Raw genomic sequence first — 24,333 nt, 5'->3', positions numbered from 1 at the left:
CAGTAACCTAAAAAAATGTCCTCAAAACGAAAGTCGGACACGCAAGTGCCGGCAGAAGAAAGCAACTTGCTGTCGATTAGACCACTTGGCGCGGGTCAAGAGGTCGGCAGATCATGTATTATGCTGGAATTCAAAGGAAAAAAGATTATGCTGGATTGTGGCATACATCCAGGTCTCTCTGGCATGGATGCTCTACCGTTCGTTGATCTTGTAGAAGCTGATGAGATTGACTTACTTTTGATATCCCACTTTCATCTCGATCACAGCGGAGCTTTACCATGGTTTTTGCAGAAGACAAGCTTTAAAGGACGATGTTTTATGACTCATGCAACAAAAGCTATATATCGCTGGCTGTTGTCTGACTACATAAAAGTTAGCAACATAGCGACGGAGCAAATGTTATATACAGAGTCGGACTTGGAGGCCAGCATGGACAAGATAGAAACCATAAATTTCCACGAGGAGAAGGATGTGTTCGGAGTAAAATTCTGGGCCTACAATGCAGGACATGTTCTCGGAGCCGCAATGTTCATGATCGAAATTGCTGGTGTTAAGATTCTGTATACCGGTGACTTTAGTCGGCAAGAAGATCGACATTTAATGGCTGCTGAAATACCCAATATACATCCAGATGTTCTAGTTACAGAATCGACGTATGGAACTCACATTCATGAGAAACGAGAGGACCGAGAAGGCAGGTTCACCAATCTGGTTCATGAAATTGTAAACCGAGGTGGCAGATGCTTGATTCCTGTATTCGCGCTCGGTCGTGCACAGGAATTACTTTTAATCCTTGATGAATACTGGAGTCAACATCCCGAGTTACATGAAATCCCAATCTATTATGCCTCATCTTTGGCAAAAAAATGCATGGCCGTCTACCAGACGTACATCAATGCCATGAATGACAAGATACGTCGACAAATAGCGATCAACAATCCATTTGTTTTCAAACATATATCAAACTTGAAGGGAATAGACCATTTTGAGGATATAGGTCCTTGCGTAGTAATGGCATCTCCTGGTATGATGCAGAGTGGTTTATCTAGAGAATTGTTTGAGTCCTGGTGTACAGACTCAAAGAACGGAGTGATAATTGCTGGTTACTGTGTCGAAGGTACCCTGGCCAAAACAATATTATCAGAACCAGAAGAGATAGCTACAATGTCTGGGCAGAAGCTACCACTCAAAATGTCAGTCGATTATATATCATTCTCTGCACATACCGACTATCAGCAAACTTCGGAATTCATAAGAATTTTGAAACCACCTCATGTCGTTCTCGTTCACGGCGAACAAAATGAAATGGGAAGACTAAAAGCTGCTCTGCAAAGAGAATACGAAGACGATCCGCATACAAGTATGGAAATTCATAATCCTAGAAACACTGTGGCTGTAGAGCTATATTTCCGTGGTGAAAAAACCGCCAAAGTGATGGGAACATTAGCTATGGAAGCTCCCAAGCCTGGACAAAAATTGTCAGGCGTTTTAGTGAAACGAAATTTCAATTACCATATTTTAGCACCGTGCGATTTATCCAAATATACGGATATGAGCATGAGCCAAGTGATTCAAAGGCAAAGTATCCATTTTTCAGCATCAATACCTGTCTTGAAATATCTGCTCACTCAAATTGCTGGCAGTCTAGAGACTATTGATGATAAAAAGATGAGAGTCTTCAATAACGTTGATGTTTTACTAGAAGGAAAAACCGTCACAATGGAATGGATAGCGACCCCTGTTAATGACATGTACGCAGATTCAGTTCTCACTGCGATTCTACAGGCTGAAATGATGGATCAACCACCAAAAACTCTGCAAGCACCTGCCAAAATGGACAGGATGCATTTTAAGGAATGTCTTATCGAGATGCTACAAGAAATGTTCGGTGAAGATTCAGTACCAAAGATATTCAAAGGTGAGAAATTGTATGTTACTGTGGATGGTAAGAAGGCTCACATCGATTTGATGAACTTGGTCGTGACGAGTGAAGAGGATGAAACTTTTGAACAAATAGTGCAGACTGCTGTTTCTAAACTACATCAATCGCTCGCCCCTCCCCCATGATACAATTTGAACAATCAATTCCGATTCAATTCAAATGAGATAATTGTATAATTGATCCAACATTATCGATTAAACGGTTAATAAGAGAAATTTTTTTTCAATATTTTGTCTACACTTTTGTCTATTTATCCCAAAGAATCTCAGTATTTTATTGCAATTACACATGCCATCAGATATTATGGTTGTACACCTCGCAGGCCCGCAAAGATGATAGATTCACAAGTTTTTTGGACAGTATAATGAATTTTTCTAGGTATTATTCCTAGAATTGTTATCAATCGTTCAATTTATTCCGACGACACAAAGAATTTGTTGACATGTGTGTTTTTACCACATTGATGATAGAAGTGTGAATTCATAAATTTTGTTCCAAATTGATTATGATTAAAAAAAATGGTAGATTATCTGAAGTACATGAAATTCTTTTCATGATAATCTACGCAACAATAAATATACGTGTAACAATTATCCATGAAAGTTCAAGGTATGCAATAATCGCTCTCAAATTTCGATGAACTTCACAATTATTGGAGGTGCTGACGTTTTTAGAACTCACTTGGAGCACAAAAGAATAATTCCAAAATCAAAAGGAATAACTACAAAGGTGTCAATTTCAAATCCACGAACAATTATTGTACTGGTGAAATAAAATAGGCCAAGCATTACTTTGATCCTAAACTTTATATTCGGTTAGGCTACCCCATGTGGGACCGACTTTAATTTTAACAGGCAGTGGAACGTACAGCTGATATGCCTCCTCCATTGATGTTTTCACTATGACTGCAACCCGATCAAGGTCCGCTGCATTCACCTGAGAGAGTTTTTGTCATCGAAATATACTGTAATGAGTCTTGATACAATAGAAAAAAAAGCTGACATGTCTACTGAAAAAACGCCAACCTCATATAACAGTTCATCGTGAAGTTGTAGCACTAGATAGGCTCCTCGTTGCCGGCAATCCTTACTGCTTCTAAGTTTCCTAGTTTTCATCTCTGAGAAGACTCTTGGAGCATCTGGATATTCGGAATGCAGTCTTTCGTCGATGAGAACCATTGCTTTCTTAGCTAAATCTGCCGCCGAACCCTGAATTTTCGTGTTTACCGCCTGTCTTTCAGCATGTGCTGGAAATGAAGTTTTTTACGACTAGATAGAAATATAGGTGCGTTTAATGGAAAAAGAGGGTTTTGCTCTTACATCTTTCACTTTTCACATCACTGTACAAGCCTGGCAGTTTTCTGCGCCTTTCCATTAGAGTTATCACATATCCATTTTCTCGGCTTTCTGTTGTTACCTGGCTTAGCCAAGTACGTACGTTCGGATAGGTACCTAGGAATGTTTCCATGAACTTACCAGCTTCCAGTTCCGTGACCGATAACTGTTTCGCCAACGCCTTTGGACCTATGCCGTAAATTATTCCATAACATAGCTGCTTTGTGCGTTGACGTAGATCATCTTGTACCTAATGCACAGAAGGATAATGAGAACACCATATTCTCTAATTATGTTTTCCGCATTATTTGAGAGTGAATATACGGATTTATTACCTCCTCTACAGATATATGATTCCATCGTGCAGCGATATTCCTAAAAATATCAGCATCTCTTCTCATAACTTCGCACAGCACGGGATCTTTGGAAAAATGTGCCAGTATCCTCAACTCGAGCTGGCAATAATCTGCTGATAGGATGATATTTCCGCAAGTAGGAACAAATGCCATGCGCATGCTAATTACAAAACTGTTATCCTCGGAACTGAAATCTCTCGGAACATTTTGTAAATTTGGTTCATGCATGGATATTCTGCCAGTGGCTGTCCGTGTTACACAACATCCCTGAACCCGAGACCCTTGATGAGCTAGACTTAATAATGGAAACACCATCTAAAATAAAGCCATGTTTTGCAGATGATCAAGTATTACTTGGATGCATGATCCCTAAACTTTTTAGTCCACAATTGCAGTTACTTTAGTTTGAGTTGCGTTGAGTTTCCGCCATGACACGACTAAATTGGAAATTGGGTTACTGCAATTTTCTAACACGGCCTTATTGGTGCTCACTTTTATGCCCTTGTACATTCCTAAGACCTATAACAAATCGAGTAGAGCATAAACGATTCTTTGACCATGTAAAACTTTTTATTTTAGCTGACAATGAGTGGCGCCATTATCTCACCTGTGCAACTTCTTTCGGAGAGTTGAAACTGAATCTTCTTCCAGCTAAGGCAAACGCACGTTGTTCTAAGGACATTAGTTCCCGCTGCAGGACTGTCGAAAGTTCTCGAAGTGACTCTAGATTTATTCCTATTCCTGTTAGCTCCAATCTTGCCAATGTTGATGCAACTTTGCACTCCACATCTATTGAATCGGGTTTAGTGCTCTTTGTTAAACCTGACATTGAAACAGAATGTGCGAGAGTGACGAGATATTGTTACCTTTATATATTTGTGCCAGACCCATGCTCTGTGATCGTAGCTGTCTGATAAGCTTTCCTGTGATATACCATGTTACCGCAGCCTCTGCAGCAGCTTTGTGTTTGGCAAAAACGAAGCGCTCAGTTTCCTTATTGAAACCTACAGAAGCTTGAGCAGAATAAGCATGCTGCAAGACGGTAACTCCTTGTGGGAAATAAATACTGGCCTATCAAAAAAAAAAAAACAGTTTTAACAGATGAAACTAATTCGGTGAATCGAAGATGATAAATTTTTTTTTTACCATATCATTGAGTTTCTTTTCGGCAAGATCGGGTTCTAGCAACCATTCTGCTACTTGTGGATCGAGGAATGTACAATTGGAACTGATGTTGCAGCACAGATGCAGCGTTTTGTATATGTCTTTACTTCCATAGCAACGAACGTTCACTGACGAATTCGTGAGTACGTCTCGTAATAGTTGAAGACGTTCCTTCAATGGTATGCTGTCTTCTGGAAATAGTAAAAAACGACCTATACCTAATCATGTATTAGTATACAGAGCATAGACGGCAACTATGAAAGAGTTTTCATATGAAATTACACAAGAGATGATGTTATATGTTGTGCCGCACCCACACCCGCACCCAATAACACGTACCTTTTTTATTTTCAAAGGAGATGTAGTAGACAACGTTTCTTCCCCAGGAAATAGCAACCCCGTTGACGATGGTGTCCGAGTAAATACAGCTTTCATTTTTCTTTGAGCCTTTTCTTTTGCCACTTGCACCACCGACCAATCTGCTCCCAATGCCAAATGTATCGCAGACAAACTTATCTTGTGCCAAAGCTATTGCAATCTCACTCTTTCCTTTCAACTCACTGCTAAATAAATTGAATATTTTATCATCCCAAGCAACATTTATGATATCTAAGATGTTCCAGTCCGATTTTTGATTGGAACTTATTCTATTTTCTTCACTGTCAGCTCTTAGGCACTTTTTCTTACGTTTTCTGGAATTTGTAACTTTTTGAACAATAATTGATGAATTTAGACTCCTTTGATGTAGGTTCTGAGTCACTCTGAATCTAGCCACCGGAGAATCTTCATCTGTATTTGATACGATGCTATCCGTGCTGCAGTTCTCTTGATACAGCACCTTTTTAGAACTTATGCCACCTGTTCTTAGCAGTTCAATGTTTCTGCTTGTAACAATATTCGATTGTCTTCGGGACTCTTCGAGTGTGGGATTGCTCTGCTTTGTTTCCAAGGCAACCCTTCTGGATAACTCCAATTTTAATCTAGCTCGACTTTTTTCTGTATTTTTGGTGGGTTTTAAATTTTGTGACGCAACGACATAATCGTCCGAATCTGATTTATTTGACTCAAATGACAACCGGCGATTACTACTGATATTCAGTACTTTAAGAACTGGACTACTGTCGCTTTGCGAGTGGGCCTCGTTGAATTGGCGTTTACGAGAGTCTGAATGATTGATCATCTTCACGTCGTGAATATTACCTGAGTTTGACTCTGGAGAAACTGATTTAAAACGGCTATTTTGCACCGGAGGTGTTACCGCGATCTCATCAGTTAAATTCAAATCACTCATTACAGTTCGACACTTTTTTTGCAGGTTTCCAGAACACATATTGACTCGATACGACTCGCCATCATGATTTCCTGTTACTAGACCCTTCGGACCCCCAGGAACCTGACATGCTTGATCACGAATACCGTTGGATTTTGTGAACGAGTTCCTCGACACGGTCGGGTTATCCCAAGTCGTACTATTCCAGGAAAAATTTATTTCTTCACTATTAAGGATTTGCTGATTGAAGTATGGGACTTCTGAATTATCATCCGTGGTAGCCATATGTTTGTGACTTGAGATTGTTTTTGTTGTTAGGTTCAGCTCTGCGGTATTGGCATTTCGCTTTGTGATCATCGTCGATGTGTTCCGTCCACTCTCTACCTTGAAAGTGGAGTTTGGTGTATAGGTCGATGAATTTTGGTAAACGGTATCAATTGTATTTGTATCTTTACCGATGTTCACCGAACTGTTTATATTTTTTTCAAGGTCATCGCAGAACTGTGTGTCGAGACTGAGACTATCACCAAATAAACTAGGACTTCCTAAAAACGAAGCATTTGGATCATCGTTGAATAAGGATGTCTTTTGGCATTGCTTCGGCAGTGGTTCATGGTCTATACGAATTTCAATATGATCTGCCGAGTTCCCTATTGTTTTTTTTTTTTTTTTTATTGTATCGTTATCCATCTCTTTAGGTCTTTCAACTAAGTTAAAATCAGGAATATCAGCCTTCTCGTGAATGTAGGTATTCGCACCTAACATTTTGTGCACGTTTGTCTTTTGATTTTTCTCATCAATTTCGATAACAAAACTCCGAGAATCATCCATGGGTTTTGTAGGTGAATTATTCTGTTTTAAATTGTCATTGTAAACAGATGTGGCGTTGTCATCGTTTTGACGTATCCTCCGTTTTGTACTCAAGAGTTTAAACTTGGGTTTATTTTTGGCAAACTGATTTTTCGGGTTGATAGATTTTAGTATGCCAGAACATGATGATACAATCGAATCTGGATTGTCAAGTACGTGTATTTTTGGCTGAATTTTTTGGCTTTGGGTATCACCAACGTTGATGTTGGACTCGCTACGTTGTTCCCGTAGTAGGACTGCTTTTGAAAATGAGTCAATCTCTGTCGAATCAGTTGTTGCACGCTTTTCTAGCTGCTCCAACGTGTTCATTAAGTTCTTATTAATTTGTTGAGAGTCAATAGCATCTATACTATTTCCCGTGTAAGAATTTGTAGCATACTTTGAATCTGGGATAAGGAATCCATCATCTACCGGAACTTGTATAGAACTTTTGTTGTTTACAAAAGCAGGGTTGAGGACGTGACAATCTGACGATGAGCTTCGATTTCTTTGATATGACTTTTCTGATAGGCAACTATTCGACTTCTCAATACCTTGCTGCCAGTACACGTCCTTGATACCCAATTCATGCTGTACGGCGCAAAAGTATAAAAATCTCAGCATTGATTTATACCAGGATTCATACGAATGTGGTTTATGAAATATGTGAAATACTATGAAATAGAAAAAGCATAATAATATAGTTCAAACAACAACCTGCACTAAGGTGCGAGCTTCCTGTACCAACATCACTGCCGCCTGGTACGGAGTGAGTCCGTCCCGTCCAGTGATAAAGATACTTCGAACTTTATTTCTTTTTGCTGTTTCCAGCATGTGTTCACCATCCTGCTCCTTTTCGCTGTATTGCGAAGAGTATTGAAATGCACAGAATGTTACCGTATGTTACAGAAAATAGAAGATAGAGCTATCTAGATAATAGCTAACATTGGTTATTTTCATACCTTTCAAACGGTAGAGCTTTGTGTAATGCACGTTCGACAGCAAGCTCATTAGCAGTTGCTAGGTCTGCCACACACTTGATTCCATCCTTGTAAAGACTTCTAGCGCGAAGACCATTGAGCATTGGCAGACGTAGCAGATCCAGTAACTCTCTACAAACTCCAAATTGCAAACGAACTTGAAACTGGCAAAATAATAGTTCCATACAATCCCATCCCAATTGTTTGCAAAACTGCGTGACCATTCCTGCAGATTTGAAAAGGGTTCAGCATTGGATATGTGTTTAACAATCGTCACCAACTGTAACTTTTTTGAGAATCTCTTTTGCCGGAAAATATATCCAAATTCTCTTCAAAATAATGAATAGGTGCTGAAATCAGCGTACCGGCAAAAGTTGAGGCAGACTGCTGTAAGCTTTGTAAAATTCCTCGACTACATCCATATTTCTCTGAAACTGTAGTCAATGGAACTTCCTTCACTAAATCGTGCAGTGCTAACGCAGTGAAAAATCTTCGGTGAATACTTTGCTGAAATAGTTGAGATAAAGCATATACGATAAAATCGTTGTGTATCAAGTTAACAGTATCGGAAATAATTTAATTCTGACGTATGGATTTAGAACTAGCTCGAGGGTTTGAGGGACAGAAACCATATACAGGTACATATAAAAATTATTGACCTTTTTGCCGGGTTTAGCAAGTCCCCGAATAGCAGACACTAAAAATTTCTCTTCGATTCCAACCATCCGTCCAACCCTTTGTTCACATTCGGTCAAAGATTTCCATAAGTTGAAAAATATCATCCAGTCAATTTGTCCATTTAGGCTGCTGGAATTAAACGGTGTAACTAGATATATGATATGTAGATCTGTTTCCAAGACAAAGCTTTTTCTGGCCCTTTGCAACTCTTCAAATAAGAATAATCCATCTGACGGAGGAACGGACGATGCAAGACATGCCTTGCCAAGAGCCGTGGCCATCCATCGGTGCTGTTTATCCTCTATTTCACGTGCTCTGGGCACAACAGAAAATTTATATTAGGAAGCGTCAACCTCAATCCTACTTGGTACATGTAAGACCAATGAGTGACAGCAAGGTAATTCTATTTTTTATGATGGGATATCCCAATCATAATAATCGGAACTTACATAATAAATTCATTCAGTGTCAGAAACTCCATAGCTTCTTGGGTGAGCCTTTGAACGTTATTTTTTGGCTGAAAACTAGCCAGCGTGCACCTGCTATAAAGATCAATGTCTGCCGATGTGCATGCAACTCCACTTGCCACAACTTCTAGCAATGCTCTGACCAGCGGTCCTGATCCTTCTAAGCAAGATCGTACGGGATCTAAAGGCGCAGCCAACAAATACTTAACTGTACTTTTTTCATTTGGTTTGCATATTAATATGCTTTCGCCTAAAATAAGAGAATGACAACATGGATATATTGTCATTAGAATTGGAGGAAAGAATTCCGATGATTTTAGTTGAGCGTGATGTTTTTCTATCTACCTGCGGTATCCTTTCCCATACGACCCGCGCGTCCAATCATTTGCCGGTATGTGAGAGTATCTATCACTTTACCGTGGAACACTAATGACCTGATGATGACTCTTCTAGCTGGTAAATTCACTCCGCTACTCAACGTTGATGTTGCTATAAGAACTCTGAGTGATCCAATTCTGAAATAACGTCAACATTACATTGTAAAAATGATAGTTATTCACAGACAATAAACCAGAGCTGATGACTAAAATTTTCTGATTTAATGTGGGCTCAGACATGGGAAATATGTTAGTCCTTGCTTCGAGATACTTGTAATTGTAACAGAACGTTCTTTCGGTAACCAAAATAATGTAAGGCAAAATGAAACCAAACCTGAAAGAGCATTCGATGATATCTCGTTCATCCATGGTAAGTCCTGCATGGTGAAAAGCGACACCAAATGAGACGGTACCTTTTAAAACGTTGTCTAAACCAGCAGGACATCGTTCAAGCTGACACAGTGTTTCCGCAATTGCGTCCGAGTTCAACTGTTTTCTAAGAATTTGCCCAAGTGTGGTATCTCCACTACCTAAAATGTGACAAACAAAGTTATTATACATGATACTTGAAAAATTCGGGCTCTTCTGTGGTCATCGCTTGTGCATGCATAAACTTTCAGCAATGTATCTGAGAGAATTAACATTCCAAGAACTGACCTAATTTGAAAAATATCGCAGCCACCTGGTGGGCTAGATTTTCGCACCAGTTTTTAGTTGGACAAAATATTAATGTACTGTGTCCATCGGCAATGGTTTCAATGCATAACTGGAGTATTTGGTCCGGATCATTGCATAACTCTGGTATTGGATGGAGCTCCCTTGTGGGCATGAATTTACTGTTATAAATAGTTCTGTTTATCTGAAAATATACAATAATTATATTCGGAGCACAGACATTTTCAAAACTTTCTTATAAGTACGGTTCACCTTGTATTGTTCATTTAGTGCAATTGGTCTGAATTCCGTCTTAAAAAGCTCCGCACCCAACCACTCAGCTAACAGACTAAGATTTGGAAGTGTAGCAGACATGCCAATAAGTTGGATGTTTACCTGCTCTTCTCTGAAGTAATAACGACTTATTACCATACAGCAGCCATTAATCAATTGGGGAGTTTGATTGGCTTTGACACAACTTGTTTTATAGTGCGTCTGATAGAAACCGAATAAAGCGAAAAATTAGTTCACCTCAATGTCATATATTTTAGTTTTGTGAGTAGCAGTTCGAGCAAGTAGCCACGATGTGGGTCACCCAGAAGATGAAGCTCGTCCACGACCACAGCCCCCAAAGAGGAAAGGCCTCCCTCTTCCATTAAGCGATTTATCAATGAGTTTGCTTTTTCGATAGTTGCTATTGCTATATGAGTAGCAGGAAGTCCCCCTGCAGGAGCATTTCCGCCCATAAAACCTTCGACTCGAACTCCACTACTCGATAGCAGATCCTAAAAGTTTTTGGAAATGTTGTACATTATGGTCACAATGCGCTGCAATTACTCCGAGTCAGAACAAAATCTTTAGTAAACCATTAAAGGCACCGAGTACAGAGAGATAGGACAAAATCTGTTACTCACTTGAAAGTAAAACATTTTTTCTCGGACAACTGAGACAAATGGCAAGATAAATATGACTTTTTTCTGCCGTTCCAATACTGTTTTCATAATGAGTATTTCAGCAACTAAAGTTTTTCCTGCTGAGGTTGGTGCTGAATAAATCAAATTTTTATTGTTTTCAAGCACTTGATAGTTAGACAAACATTCCATTTGCCAAGGAAACATTATTCCCATGCCTCTTGACTCATATTTCTGTACAAGCGAATAAAAGTTTCATGAAACTTAGCAAAGCGGATAGGTAGTAAGATTAGACAGCTCTTTCAACACTCAGATAAGTGTTTTTCGAAATTTTCATCAGAAAACGCAAAGTGGATAGCTGTCTGGCAATTATATCAGCCGTCTTGGTAAAGTGCAAACGAACCTGGAGAATATTTGACGGTACTCCCCATGCCGATAGTTTACATCTATCCTGCATGGAAACAATTGAGCTTTCTTTACTCAAGTCAATCTGGAATATTGTTTTACTATTTGCTATAATCAAATTATTTTCTTTGTCATCAGGAAATTTTTCGATCTGTGCTGCAATTGCCTTTCTATCAATTAACTCTGTTTCATGAGTTTTTTGTGCTATGGTTTGTAGTTTTAATTCACTAATAGATAATTTTGGAGTACTATTTGGTCCGTGATGCTTTTTGTTGAAGTGAGTTGCTTTGTTGACAACAGAAGTAATACTATTTCCAGTTGTGGCGTTTGATGCGATTGCTTCCTTCAAATGCTTGTTAACTATGGTTTCTACTTTTTCTTGTTCACTTGAATACTCATCCTTCAAACTCTCAATGACAAGCACATTCATTGGCAAGTTTCCATCATGTCTTGATTTTTGAATTTTGGTCATTTTGGTTGGCTGGGAAGCCTGAGTTGAACGTCTTTGAAAAATCTGGGCTCTTTTACCTTCCGGATGATTTTTATTGCTATTATTCATTTTGCTCAATCTAGGGCAAGTCTTTTTTTTAGAGACACCATCGGTAACCTTGGGACTGTCAGTTCCAGGTTCCAAATCAAGAGTGACAATTTTTGAAAGAGCTATACTATCTTGAAAATATTTGTCTACGTTGGTATCGTTAATTGTAATTGCTTCTTCGTCGTGCTTCTGGAAGTAATTGACATTGCAGGTTGTAAGCTTACCGATGACATTCTCTGTCCTTTTTCGGAGAGAAACAAAAGTCGACTTTGCAGCTCTGGACTCAGTTGCAATTTTAGAGTGCTGAGCATTATTCCTATTACATCTACGGTCTTCAGCTTCTAATAACGCGTCTAAGGTTTGTTCACCAAATGAGCCAATTGTAATTTCACTCATTTGGAGTGACGTATTATGTATCATCTGGACAATAGAATCTTCATTAATAGAAATTAAATAGAAATATATTGCTTCGCCAATTCCCTGAGTGTGAAACTTTAACTGAATTTCTCAGAAGTTTACCATTGTAGCTAAAACAAGTGTAGACAACAATACAGAATTATCGTACTAGTAATGAATACCTGATGGTTGTGAAATTTTCCATCTAAGACGGGATTATTTATTGATCAGAATTGTGAACATTGATTTCATGTTTATAAATTCAAAAGTTTGGTCTTGTGACTTCGTGGTTGTAGCGCGTATTATAGACCACAAACTACTAACGGGCATCGTCCGTGCCAGTCTGTTCTGCGTGGTTCTGCGCCAGTCTGCAGTAAGTTCGTATGACACAAGTGATCCAGCAAGGAAAGTATATTTCCTATGTCCGTAAGAGAGTTATAGCAAGTCAACTCACTGAAAGTAGTTCTGCCGGTTGTTAGCAGGTGGATGTGATACTTGAAGAACGCCAATCATGTGTCATCTGTCAAAATATTTTATACGCCTACAAACTGTGCCCACAACGAACTGTCGCCAAGTGAATCCTTGTAACCATTTCTTATTTGTGACAAACTAAATACATTTCACCACATCCTAACTGGAACGAAATAATCGGAAATATTAAAAGCTAGTTCGAGTTGGTTCGTTTTTATTATTGGTAACAATATAACCAAAATGGTGATTAGCGATGGACCTGATCCCGAAAGTATGGGCTGCGGGTATAACATGTTCATAGAAATAGATGAAGTTATTGCACTTGTCAAAATGTTGAAGAATCCCGATTTGACAACATCACTGATCGAAAGGAATCAGGATCGTTTCACCTTTATTTTAACGCAGTACCAGGATCAACCACACTTGCTGGATCCATATTTGGATGATATTCTTAGTTCAATGCTGGCAATTGTGCGGGATGAGAGTGTTTTGGACAGCGCAAAGCATAACGTATTCAAATATATGTTTGTCATTATGTCAGTGAAAACCTATAAGAAAGTTGCCTCGCATCTTCCTCACGAGGTAATTTCATTGCATGAAATTTCTATTAAGAGAAACACTATGAACCCTTTTGCTATCATTTCTCTATTTCCACACTTGTTGCTTACTTTATTGTTGTTTAAGTATGCTATTTCAGTACTCACTCTTGCCTCGGTAATCTGTGTATTAGCAGCCCTGTGATTACTCTCTTTTCTATATCCATAATCCATGAACCGACATTTAATGGAAAATCTGTGTAAAATAAACTCATTGAAATTATATTGAACTTTATTTTGAAAGTTCTGTCTTTGTTGGCTGAAATAAAAGTTTTGTTAAAGGGTTGCTAATCATTTTAGGTAATGGATCTCGTACCTGTTCTTCGAATGCTAGAAAAACAAGACCCAAATGATGTGCTCACATGGGAGACACGTTATGTCCTTCTTGTTTGGTTATCGATCATCTCTAAGATACCTTTTCCTTTGTCTCGTTTGGAAATTTCGGCTAATGTTGAACCTGAAGAAACAATTACAAACAGGTATACAATTTCTATTGTTTAATATAAATAAAATCATTTCATTCTCTTGGACCCCTCTACTCTCCCCCAACATAGCTGCGAATTGATGAATATCCACATATTGTGAGTGAAGAATCGAGCTAGCTGGGGTTAATCTTGTAAACGATTTTGATGATTAAGTGAAAAAATTTCAGGATAATAAAGCTGTGCAAATTGTATTGCCTATCAAAAGATACCTGTTCTGTTGCTGCGGTATTCCTGATCGCTAATTTTCTGAATCGTTCGGACATCAAAAAATTATATCTGGAAGAGATTATTATGTGGTGTTCCCAGGTAATTGGTTTATTCATTTAATGTAATGGCATTTGATGATATATCTTAGAATTGTCAACAAACTAGTACGGAGAGATCTTTTCAAATGCTTGATGCTTCTGTATTTTTGAATTATCCATCTGCTGATATTCTTAGAAATTCGTGTGAATAGTATTTGAATTTTTGATTCGGTTGAAAAAGTTAAGTATACTTAAAAAAGAAATGAAGTTCATTACTTGAAAAAATTCACAACACTACAGAAAACATATTGGCTTTCAGAATTTAGAAATGGAGTCTGCTATCCATAGTGCATTAGCCATACTTTCCTCTATTTTAAAACACTGTGCCCGCGAAGATCTCAAACCATACGCACTAGTGCTGTTGGACAAAGTCATGACAATGAAATTAAATGAAAATTCAGATTCACTCGTTCGAAAGTTTGCACTTAAAGTGATACAGCGAATCGGTAAATATTCCACTTCATCATTCTCTGGTGTTAAACATAATTTTTAATCTAACTTTGAAGGCATTAATTATGCATTTTCAATGTATAACTTCAGGTTTTGTTCTGCTACGAGCAAAAGTGGCTGATTGGCGATATCAGAGGGCAAGCAACCCAATAAGTTTGTTATCCGAGCAAAGAAAACATACAAGAATCAGTAGCGTCGGAGATACAAAAGAAACATCGCCCCAGGACATCGAAGATGATATCCCTCCGGCTACAGAAGAGATTATTGAGCAGCTTATACAAGGTCTTCGTGACAAAGTCATTACTATCAGGTATCAAATTATTTTAATCACACGCAAACGACACAGATTCAACTATGCTACTCATGATCAGTTATTTTTTTTTTATGTCTATGCAGTTATTGCCTTTCATGAAAACTATCTTGATTTGTACATTTTGACATTTCTACACTTTTTCAATTGTCAGGTGGTCTGCAGCTAAAGGTATTGGGCGAGTGACAGCCCGACTACCGATAGATTTAGCCGATGAAGTCGTAGGGTTTGTGTTGAATCTATTTTCTGGTCGCGAATCGGATTCAGCATGGCATGGCGGTTGCCTGGCATTGGCCGAATTGGGTATACACTATTCAGAGTGTTGCTATCCATATTACAGAAAACAATTGAATTATTCGCGAGCAAAGTGTTCCATAAAAATGAAGTAAAAATGTTTTCAAAGATTTATTTGTTTGTAGGGCGAAGAGGATTGTTATTACCTCATAGATTGGGGGATGTAATTCCCCTTGTTTTACAAGCACTGATATTTGACGAGCCACGGGCATATGGTTCTGTGGGATCGATAATAAGAGATGCTGCATGTTACGTTTGCTGGTCTTTTGCAAGAGCTTTTGAATCTGAAGTATTACAGCCTTACGTCAATCAGATCGCTGCAACACTACTCATCGTGGCTGTTTTCGATAGGGAGGTATAGGGGTGGATTCTAAAATGAAGTGCAACGTGTTACATTTTCTCATCAGATTTTCAATAAATAAAGTAGGTATTGCGATTGTTATGATGAACAATGTTACGATTGTTCCAGATAAACTGTCGTAGAGCTGCTTCGGCTGCATTTCAAGAAAATGTTGGTAGACAGGGTAACTTCCCACATGGAATAGATATTCTCACTGTCACTGATTACTTTGAAGTAGGTGTACGGAGTAATGCTTATCTGAAAATCAGGCAAGTCCAACTTGTTTTTGCTAACCGATTGTCAAATTTCATATAGAAATATGATCATATCAAGAACATTGGCTGATATATATTCATATGTAGCGGCCATATAGCCCAATACGAAGAATACACGAAGTCTTTGATCGACCATTTACTTACAAGAAAAGTCACACACTGGGATTCTGCGATTCGGGAACTTTCAGCTAAGGTTTAATCAACTTGACTTTAATTTTTTAATAATTTGATTGATTTTAGAAGTTTTTCTATACACATGGTTCGGATGTTTATAATTATTTGTTTGCAGGCCCTCTGCAATTTAACTCCCAGGGATCTTCGCTACATGGTTGAAACAGTATTACCAAACCTCCTTGAATTGCTGAACTCTATTGACTTGAATACTCGCCATGGATCAGTTTTGGCTGTTGCTGAAATTTTGGAATCATTACATGTCAATTCTGATGACGAAATCAAAAATATTATCGGTGAGTAAATATTATTCGTTACTGTAATCATTCTTATCCCTTCCTACTTTGCACAAGATGAATCAACATGACATTCTGTTTTACCTAATATACATTCAGGTAAACCAGCTGTCGATCAGATAAGTAATATTGTGAGAATCTTCAGAAGTCGTGGACAATTTAAGGGTTTGGGAGGAGAGTTGATGAAGCAGGCATGTGCGGTGCTAATACGAAAATGCGCCCGTGTTCGTTTTCCGGTTCATTCAACCGATGTTATTGGTGAGTAGCAAAATTTCTCGCTAAAAATACATTCTCATAATGTATGCATAAATATAATATAGTTCACCAGCGACAGCGATATGGCGCTGAAATTCAAACATACTAGATAAATATATTTCTACGATCAGATGACTGGCAAAGTTTATTGGAAGAATGTTTGAACCACGAGGTAGCTGGCATAAGATTGAAAGCAGCAGAAACGCACTCCGATTTTTTCACTGAATATTATACACCCGCTCACATCAGTAATGACGCTCGAAAGATAATAGTCGACCGGTACTTAAATAATTTGACTTCCAACAATCGGATTAACAGAATGGGATTTGCTCAAGCCATAGGTGAGCCCAAGCCCTAAGTTACCAAAATAATTTCATCTCTTCATTGATAATTCAAGCGTAGTCTAATCATCTGTCTCACCAAGTCCAAGAAGGGACTTATTCTCACTATGTTAAACTGCTCAAAAATCATTATACATCATGCCTGTTCCCAGGATATTTTCCATTATTCATATTGCGAGAAAGAGCCAAGGACATGATACAAGCATTAGTCAAATGCACGCACATCTCAGAGCAGACTTTAAAGTGGGCAGAAAGTCGAAGAGAAGCTTTTCATTCCCTCACAATGGTTTGCCAAACTCTGGGAGTTGAAGAATCAAGTGAGTTCTGAGCATCCTTCAATAAACGTCATTTGATTTATTTGTGGTTTCCTTTTTGTACTATCGGAACTATTAATTTCTCACGATAGATACATGGGAGCCATACGCCCAAGATTTATACGACTGTTATTTACTTGCTCTTGGCGAGTACACGATAGATAGCCGTGGTGATATTGGGGCCTGGGTCCGAGAGGCTGCTATGACCGGTCTCCAGGTAACCCTTATTCTCTATTCTTGTTAGAAAATCAGCAATACTTGCACCAATCTTGCATACTTCGACTCAATGTACTTGAATGTATTTCAGCTCTTAACGAATCTGGTTTCACATGCAAAACTGACGTCGATTTTAAATGAAAAAGTGATGGCTCGTGTGATAGGTGGTGTTGCCCAACAAGCTGTTGAAAGAATCGACAGAATTCGCGCACAATCCGGCGCTGTGTTTAGCGGTCTTATACATAGGTACAAATTACAGACATGAAAATCTTCGTAAATTTAAAAAATTATTTTAGTCCTCACTGACGACAAACTTTTCATCCCAGTGATACGGAACTTCCAAATATTCCATACCACAACAAATTGCGAGAACTGTTTCCACTGACCGAATGCAAGGATAATATAGATTGGAAGATGGAATCGATGACTTTTCCACGCTTTATCAGAATGCTTTCATTCCCGCCTTACACAGTACCTTTGCTCCGTGGAATAATTTACAGTGTAGGTGGATTGAGCGAGTCATTGGTAAGTTCAATCGTAACAAATAAGCGATACTTGGATATCGATTTTGATCGGTAAGGCAAAATCAATGACATTTTACAATAAGATAATGATTGGTTTCTTTGTTTGCAACTAGGTGAAACACTCGAGCATGTCCTTTTTTTCTTACTTGAAAGAGATTGATCAAGTGACTGCGCATAGATTATGTGATCAGGTTTTGGATATTTTTGAAGAAAGCCACAAGAATGAAAGGATGATAACTTCTCTTCTGGCATTTATGGTTCGTTTGATAAGTTCTGGTTGTATTCAATTCATTTTGGATGATCCAGAAAGTGGCTTTCCACGCCGGCTCTTGATACTGCTTAAGAAAGAAATCAAGTGTATAAACAACACAAAACTTCTCATTAGTAGCATCGCAGTTTTTTGCCAGTTACTACAGGTTTACTACTACAGTTTTTCCTTCAAAAGATCATAGATTCTGCAAAAATGTTCATATGCTCTGACTGCCTGATTTTTTTTTTAGGTGCAAAGCGATGTGAACAAACAAGCATTCGGTCAATTGAGTATATTCTTATGCAATAAATATATGTGCGTAAGAAAAATAACAGCAGTACGCACATACGAGGCGCTGACTCTTTATGGAGAAGATATGTATCTCCCAGAGGAGGATCTTACGAGTATATTGAATACACTCAACACGACCGATTGGGAGCAACCTGTGGCGATACTTCGCCCAATCAGAAACCACCTGTGTGAATTGATGAAAGTTTCACCTCCTGTCACAATAAAGAAACCTTGAAAATTGTCATGACGTTACACAATTAATAACAACGATGCTTCTGTCGAACATTTTTTATAATTGTATTCTTCGAATTTGCCATTCACTCAACTTGTTATAAATAAACGCAGTGAATAAATTTTGAAACCAGAGTTTATAAAAATTTCTGGTCTTCCAGAATCAGAATTCATAGTTGAACCGGCATTTGAATCATGTACGGTATTATCAACTCCGATGGATGAGCTATTGCTTGGTTCGTCTTCATAATGCTGCATTCAAGTCTTGAGTTCTAGCATCTGGTTAGCATTGTATGCCTGGAAAAATCGTTTACCATGCTCGAACGTCGCTATCATAATTGCACAAGCTGGAGCAACCTTGACCAGGCGAGGAGTTAGTCCGGCGAATAGGCCTCGGATTCCATTTTGACCGTAAATTAATCTTATCGTAGAGTACGTACTGCCACTGCGCGCAGGTTGCTCTATTGGAAACAAATAATAAATTATAACAAATCAAGAAAAAAAAGATATGGATCATTTGGAAGGTGGAAGTTGGTCAAGCACCCAACCATACCAAAACATTCACGCATACGTATACGTTATCAGATGCAAGAAATCGGTGTGATACACACATTATCGCGTATGACCATGTGTCGTGCCATAGTCGTACATGTTTCGGTGCTTGGCTCGACACCGGCAGAGTTTGTCTATTTGGCCGGAAACCAATCCAGAAAAATTATTTCGCCTGTACTTTCCTTTCAACTCCCAAGCATCACGTATCATTGTATCAAAAAAATTAAATTCATGCTCGAGGGTTTTACATGAATTTACCTGAATAAATTTTTTTCTCACCCATCTCTATTTGCCGATGAGTCTTCACGACGTCAAATGGGATTGTCAACAAAGCTGCGATCTACAATTTAGAAAGAAAAAAAACAATCATTCGTTGGTCTCTTACATTGTGTAGTAATCCTATTTTTGGTTGATTTAGGCATGTTCTATGCAGTTACTTGAATGACAAGTAAATGACAGAAGAAGAAGTAGTTCAACTTACGGAACCTGCTACAGCTCCAGCTGCTAAATTAAATGTAAACGTTCGCTGAGTTCCCCAAAAATATTGTTTTATAGTTTCATAATTCAGCCAATAGATTGCACTGAAAGGTACGTCACGTAACAATGTTGATCCCAGGCCCATCCACAGACCAGATATCCCATTATATCTGATAACTGTTTTCAAAGCTTGTCCGATTTCTGGAACAGGAATGAGTATTATAATCAGTGGAAAAGATTCATAAGAAAATTCAGAAATAAAGTATTTTGTTTAATGGCGGAATTTTGGCCGATTGGTTGATTGTTGTTGCTAATTAAATTTAATAAAACCTGTCGAGTGACGATTAGAGATGTTAATTATGGTAGGTGAACTGCCAACGTAGTCCACTTTGGCAAATACATAACATGGATACAGAGAATTCCGTTTGTATGTGCATGATATCATCGTTCATACCAAACTTGGTACATTGCAAATTACAAGATCCAGCTATCTTAATCATGAAACAAAAAGGATACAACTTGAACATCCTTTTCGTTTCAATTTACGTATTAATTGTTCGGTGTGTGCGTAATGGTGTTGTATTACCTGTGTAACTCTGTTTTTGAGATTGCATCTTTGTTCTAATGAGCTCTAATGGGCTAACTAAAGAGGCCGCCCAGATTCTTGCAGTACTACCAGCCAACACCGGAATCCAGAATGGCTGGGCTGAATTTTTTCCTCCTTTATTATATCTATCGTTGTAAGTATCCTGCAATATGAGTTCTGGTCTGAAATGGCTTGCAATGGTATCACGACAAAAAAAACTCAAAATGATTCCTATATAAAATCAACGGAAGTAAAATTGGTACCTTATACAATGCCATTGAATTACCTTGAAAAATAGTCTCAATTGTTCATAAGATACAAAATATACTATGGTTGCAGGTACAGCTAGAACCAGTGTGGGACTCAGACCACTCCATAGAGATAAGACCCCTTCGGATCTGCTGATCTTGGTTATTGCATCCTGCCAAAAACGCATAGTGTAACGATTTGACAAGTAACTGAGTGGAATTTTAGACTGAAGCATTTGAAAAGATTTTTCACTCACAAGTGTGCCGGTGAATTTTCCATTAGCCTGCATCCAGGGTGGACTTTTGCCATCCAGGCAAGGACACAAGTGATCCATGAGACCATTGCAATACAAAAAACATTTATTAGAAGACATGGCCTTCTGTTGCGTTTGTAAACGAATTTTAACGACATCCAACGGTGTTACTAAATTGGTAAATAAAGTTTATAACATTATTTGAAAATTCTATTTCACACACGAAAAATACCACAGCAATACAATAAAATATAAACATACCGATGATCGATGTAATGAGAGCTCCGGTGCAAGATGCTACCATTTGTTGATACGGTCTAATGCGGAATCTTGGATCATCCAAATCGATGTCTACGGTATTAGCACCCATTTTCGAATATAATATTCATATAATTTGACTTTGGTCAACAATCTAAACTGCCGTCGTAATTCAAAATTTACAAGATACACATAACCCTATGACAATATTTCTAGCTAGTCGCATAATCAATACAATACGAGATCTCAAAATACTGTATAATAGTATCAACCACACAGAAAAATATTTCAATCGTTCACGTCAAACTAGACACTTCCAATAATTACGGATTATAGCTCCGATTTTTGATTTTCAATGTCAACAACACAATGGTGACAGTAGCGATGCAGCAAATACAGTGCTATATTAGTCTTCGTGATATATTCGGATTTAATCAATTGTTATATATATGTACATAATCTACATAACGCGAGTGTCGCGAGTTCGGCTCGTGATAAACGTTTCCCAGCCTCATCTTAGTATGAAAATCTGATTTCCCATTTAAATAATTCACATCATACTGGCTCGCAGTCTTCATCACCACAGACGTTGACTGAAGAATCCACTCGAACTGTTATCATAACTGCCACACCTGTCAAGCAGAAACCTGACCGGGCCAACGATTTTAGTATAGGTCTGAAATCGTTGACTGAGCCGTATGAGATCCGTATCAGAGTTAATTTTTTGTTTTTTATGGCCAAAATTATACATTACTAACCTTCTCTAGCCTTCCACATACATCAGGAAGTAAGAGGATATCATGCATATATGTATGTACGTACGTACGTATATATGCATGTAGATGGTTGTATCTTGGTTGTATGTATCTATCAATGGTTCCAGTCCATGGTTCCATGCACATGATTTGGGTTAAACCAACCATAATGGTCGATCTTGAACAACTCGTGTCAAATTCGAGTTAGAGCAGTTACATCATATGCATATGCTTTGACTGAAGAATCAGGAATCAGTGGACAGTTCATGTTAGTTCGAATCAAACAAAAAGTAACATTTACAAATGGATCAGAAAGGTAGCTGCTACATCTCGTTAATTTGAGAATCAGCTGACCAACAAATGACCAACGGTATTATTCTTATATATTTGCAGAAATTGGCAAATTCTTTAACAACATTATGAAAAATGAGAGAGACCTTACAGCAGGGATGGCGGCCATACGTACACTCCTGAAGGTTTTGGAGCATTCTGATTGTACGTGATAATTTTTAATCTATTAGTAATATTTCTCTAGGTAGATATCTGTTAAGTCGAATGGCATTGAACAAATTGGCTGACCTAGTAGTACTACGTTGAAAATATAATTCATCAATGTTATGCATATCATTGTAATTTGATCAATAAATCTGTAATAACGTCGCTATTCTTTGTAATCTTGGTTGTCTTACAAATTTAGCGGAAACAGTTCAAGAGCTCCAATATTGTCTGCAAAATGCAGTGGACACGATGCGTTCCACAGATCATCCCGTCACCGGTATTGCTTCAGGATGCGAACTATTTTTACGGTTCATCACTTTGGCTACTCTGGATACTCCGGTATGTATCCGAGACTTTTTCATTTTCTTTCATTTTAAAAATCCATGAATTCGTGCAAACATAGTTTTACCACTGAAATTTATGATAATATATAACTCTGCAACTATAATTTACTGGTCTTGTTATGACATCAGTCATTCGCAGATTGTAAGGGAATAATGATCCAACGAGGAAAGCTTTTTTATGAAAAATTGTTTGCGGCCCGTGGCAAAGTTGCCAAGTTGGCTGCACAGTTCATAATCGATGGCTCGGTAAGTGGAACTGTTATATATTAACTGCATCGAGAAAAATTTAGATTTTCCATCATCTTTTAACACAGATGAATTAACTCATTCTGCAGCGAGTGTTAACGCATTCCAAATCCAGAGTTGTCTTGCAAACCATGAGAGAAGCTGCTGCCAGCAACAAAAGATTTGAGGTCTACGTTACAACTTCATCCCCAGACAATAGTGGGTAAGAGTTTATTTTGGTACACAACCACGTTTCCAAATCGGATCATAATTTCTCTATCATATACATGGTGTATTCCAAAATTTGCTACCAGTAGTGCAAGTCCGGTTAAAGGGAAATGGATGGATAAAGTGGATAAGCGAGCCATAGATACTAGTTATTTCTGGAACGAAATTAAAGCAGAGTTTTCTTATTTATGTGTATCATCAATTTTTCTCACATTTGAAGAAAAAATTGCTGACTTTTGATTTCTTTTGCTTGCAGAGAGGAAATGTGTAGAGATTTGACCAGCCTAGAGGTACCGTGCACATTGATACTTGATTCGGCAATGGGTTACGTGATGGAGCAAGTTGACATGGTAATGGTTGGAGCTGAAGGAGTGGCGGAAAGCGGCGGGATAATTAACAAGGTTATTAATATTAATCTACTGTAATATCAGTATATGATATATTAGTTTGTAAGCATTCATCGATTCATCCAAATTTTCGTGCGGATATTACATGTTTGCTTGTACCTGTTTTTATATCTAGTCGTTGCTCTCATATGATTCGAACTGTATTCAAAGTCTTTTATCTAACGATCTTCTTTCAATGGATTTCAGGTAGGAACATATACAATGGCAATGTCTGCTCAGGAAGTCAAGAAGCCCTTTTACGCATTAACCGAGAGCTATAAATTCTCCAGAATTTATCCCTTGAATCAGGTCGATCTTCCCAATGAGTTCAAGGTGAGTTTTCGATCTTGAGATAATTTCTCAATTTGACGATGAATCAACGTAACTCTTCAGGTGCAACAAAAATAATCACATTAGTTACAATGTTTCGTTAAATTGGGATGAATGCGTTTTGGGTTTACAGTATACCGCGAGTACGCTAAAAAAGGACCTTCAAAGGGAGCATCCTCTGGTTGATTATACACCTCCTTCTTACATAACTCTCTTGTTTACCGATCTCGGTATACTCACTCCATCTGCCGTGAGTGATGAACTCATTAAACTATATTTATAACAGAAAAAAACTTGTTTTTATTATTGCTCGATCAATTGAATCTTGGTCATACACTGCACGACCATGTCTTACAAATGAAGCTGACGTGTGATAAATAAATTCTTATTAAGATCGGCCGACTTCCTTCGCTGATCAACATCTTGCTTCGGATTAATGGTAAACGGACTTTTGTT

General features: G+C 38.1%; 5 protein-coding genes and 1 long non-coding RNA gene across 13 annotated transcripts; 4 read left to right on the top strand and 2 right to left on the bottom strand.

Moving 5' to 3' along the window:
- The first annotated feature begins 11 nt into the window (after window positions 1-11).
- On the top strand, window positions 12-2,170 carry LOC105693208 (cleavage and polyadenylation specificity factor 73). Its single transcript, XM_012412983.3, has one exon. The coding sequence runs from the start codon at window positions 16-18 to the stop codon at window positions 2,065-2,067; it is 2,052 nt and encodes a 683-aa protein (XP_012268406.1). The 5' UTR covers window positions 12-15; the 3' UTR covers window positions 2,068-2,170.
- A 559-nt stretch (window positions 2,171-2,729) lies between these two features.
- LOC105693202 (DNA polymerase theta) lies at window positions 2,730-12,651 on the bottom strand. Of its 7 annotated transcripts, none has more exons than XM_048656707.1 (22): window positions 12,504-12,651; window positions 12,150-12,345; window positions 10,986-11,216; window positions 10,603-10,856; window positions 10,345-10,477; window positions 10,075-10,276; window positions 9,752-9,947; window positions 9,386-9,555; window positions 9,023-9,290; window positions 8,555-8,888; window positions 8,261-8,402; window positions 7,878-8,121; window positions 7,633-7,774; window positions 5,136-7,506; window positions 4,779-4,987; window positions 4,499-4,703; window positions 4,240-4,421; window positions 4,032-4,151; window positions 3,612-3,947; window positions 3,262-3,526; window positions 2,968-3,188; window positions 2,730-2,878 (listed from the first exon to the last, which is right to left on the bottom strand). In XM_048656707.1, exons 2-22 carry the CDS (start codon window positions 12,234-12,236, stop codon window positions 2,741-2,743), a joined length of 6,450 nt encoding a protein of 2,149 aa, XP_048512664.1. In that variant the 5' UTR covers window positions 12,237-12,345; window positions 12,504-12,651; the 3' UTR covers window positions 2,730-2,740. The 7 variants fall into 7 exon arrangements, with proteins under 7 accessions (XP_048512664.1, XP_048512663.1, XP_048512660.1 ...); XM_048656706.1 differs by adding an exon at window positions 11,386-11,915 and having other exon boundaries at window positions 12,150-12,630; XM_048656703.1 differs by having other exon boundaries at window positions 11,386-12,630.
- A 209-nt stretch (window positions 12,652-12,860) lies between these two features.
- On the top strand, window positions 12,861-18,866 carry LOC105693203 (tubulin-specific chaperone D). Its single transcript, XM_048656717.1, has 18 exons — window positions 12,861-13,374; window positions 13,689-13,867; window positions 14,041-14,179; window positions 14,438-14,624; window positions 14,719-14,938; window positions 15,093-15,241; window positions 15,358-15,587; window positions 15,702-15,841; window positions 15,935-16,040; window positions 16,137-16,314; window positions 16,414-16,572; window positions 16,701-16,910; window positions 17,063-17,227; window positions 17,317-17,441; window positions 17,532-17,686; window positions 17,767-17,965; window positions 18,078-18,380; window positions 18,465-18,866. Exons 1-18 carry the CDS (start codon window positions 13,033-13,035, stop codon window positions 18,738-18,740), a joined length of 3,462 nt encoding a protein of 1,153 aa, XP_048512674.1. The 5' UTR covers window positions 12,861-13,032; the 3' UTR covers window positions 18,741-18,866.
- Window positions 18,779-21,817, bottom strand: LOC105693209 (probable mitochondrial glutathione transporter SLC25A40). Of its 2 annotated transcripts, none has more exons than XM_012412985.3 (7): window positions 21,115-21,817; window positions 20,857-21,023; window positions 20,638-20,772; window positions 20,352-20,514; window positions 19,770-19,966; window positions 19,568-19,628; window positions 18,779-19,197 (listed from the first exon to the last, which is right to left on the bottom strand). In XM_012412985.3, exons 1-7 carry the CDS (start codon window positions 21,221-21,223, stop codon window positions 18,995-18,997), a joined length of 1,035 nt encoding a protein of 344 aa, XP_012268408.2. In that variant the 5' UTR covers window positions 21,224-21,817; the 3' UTR covers window positions 18,779-18,994. The 2 variants fall into 2 exon arrangements, with proteins under 2 accessions (XP_012268408.2, XP_012268407.2); XM_012412984.3 differs by having other exon boundaries at window positions 19,547-19,628; window positions 21,115-21,816.
- On the top strand, window positions 20,365-21,053 carry LOC125501341. Its single transcript, XR_007278897.1, has 2 exons — window positions 20,365-20,505; window positions 20,691-21,053. It is a non-coding gene; the product is annotated as an uncharacterized LOC125501341 (long non-coding RNA).
- Window positions 21,818-22,039: 222 nt separating the features above from the next.
- Window positions 22,040-24,170, top strand: LOC105693210 (translation initiation factor eIF-2B subunit alpha). Its single transcript, XM_012412986.2, has 8 exons — window positions 22,040-22,182; window positions 22,260-22,361; window positions 22,564-22,703; window positions 22,838-22,954; window positions 23,044-23,156; window positions 23,418-23,562; window positions 23,755-23,880; window positions 24,011-24,170. Exons 1-8 carry the CDS (start codon window positions 22,170-22,172, stop codon window positions 24,158-24,160), a joined length of 906 nt encoding a protein of 301 aa, XP_012268409.1. The 5' UTR covers window positions 22,040-22,169; the 3' UTR covers window positions 24,161-24,170.
- Window positions 24,171-24,333: the final 163 nt, after the last annotated feature.

This window comes from Athalia rosae, chromosome 6 (assembly GCF_917208135.1).
Source record: "Athalia rosae chromosome 6, iyAthRosa1.1, whole genome shotgun sequence".
Taxonomy (NCBI): domain Eukaryota; kingdom Metazoa; phylum Arthropoda; class Insecta; order Hymenoptera; family Athaliidae; genus Athalia; species Athalia rosae.
This window is presented reverse-complemented; position numbering and strand designations above follow the sequence as displayed.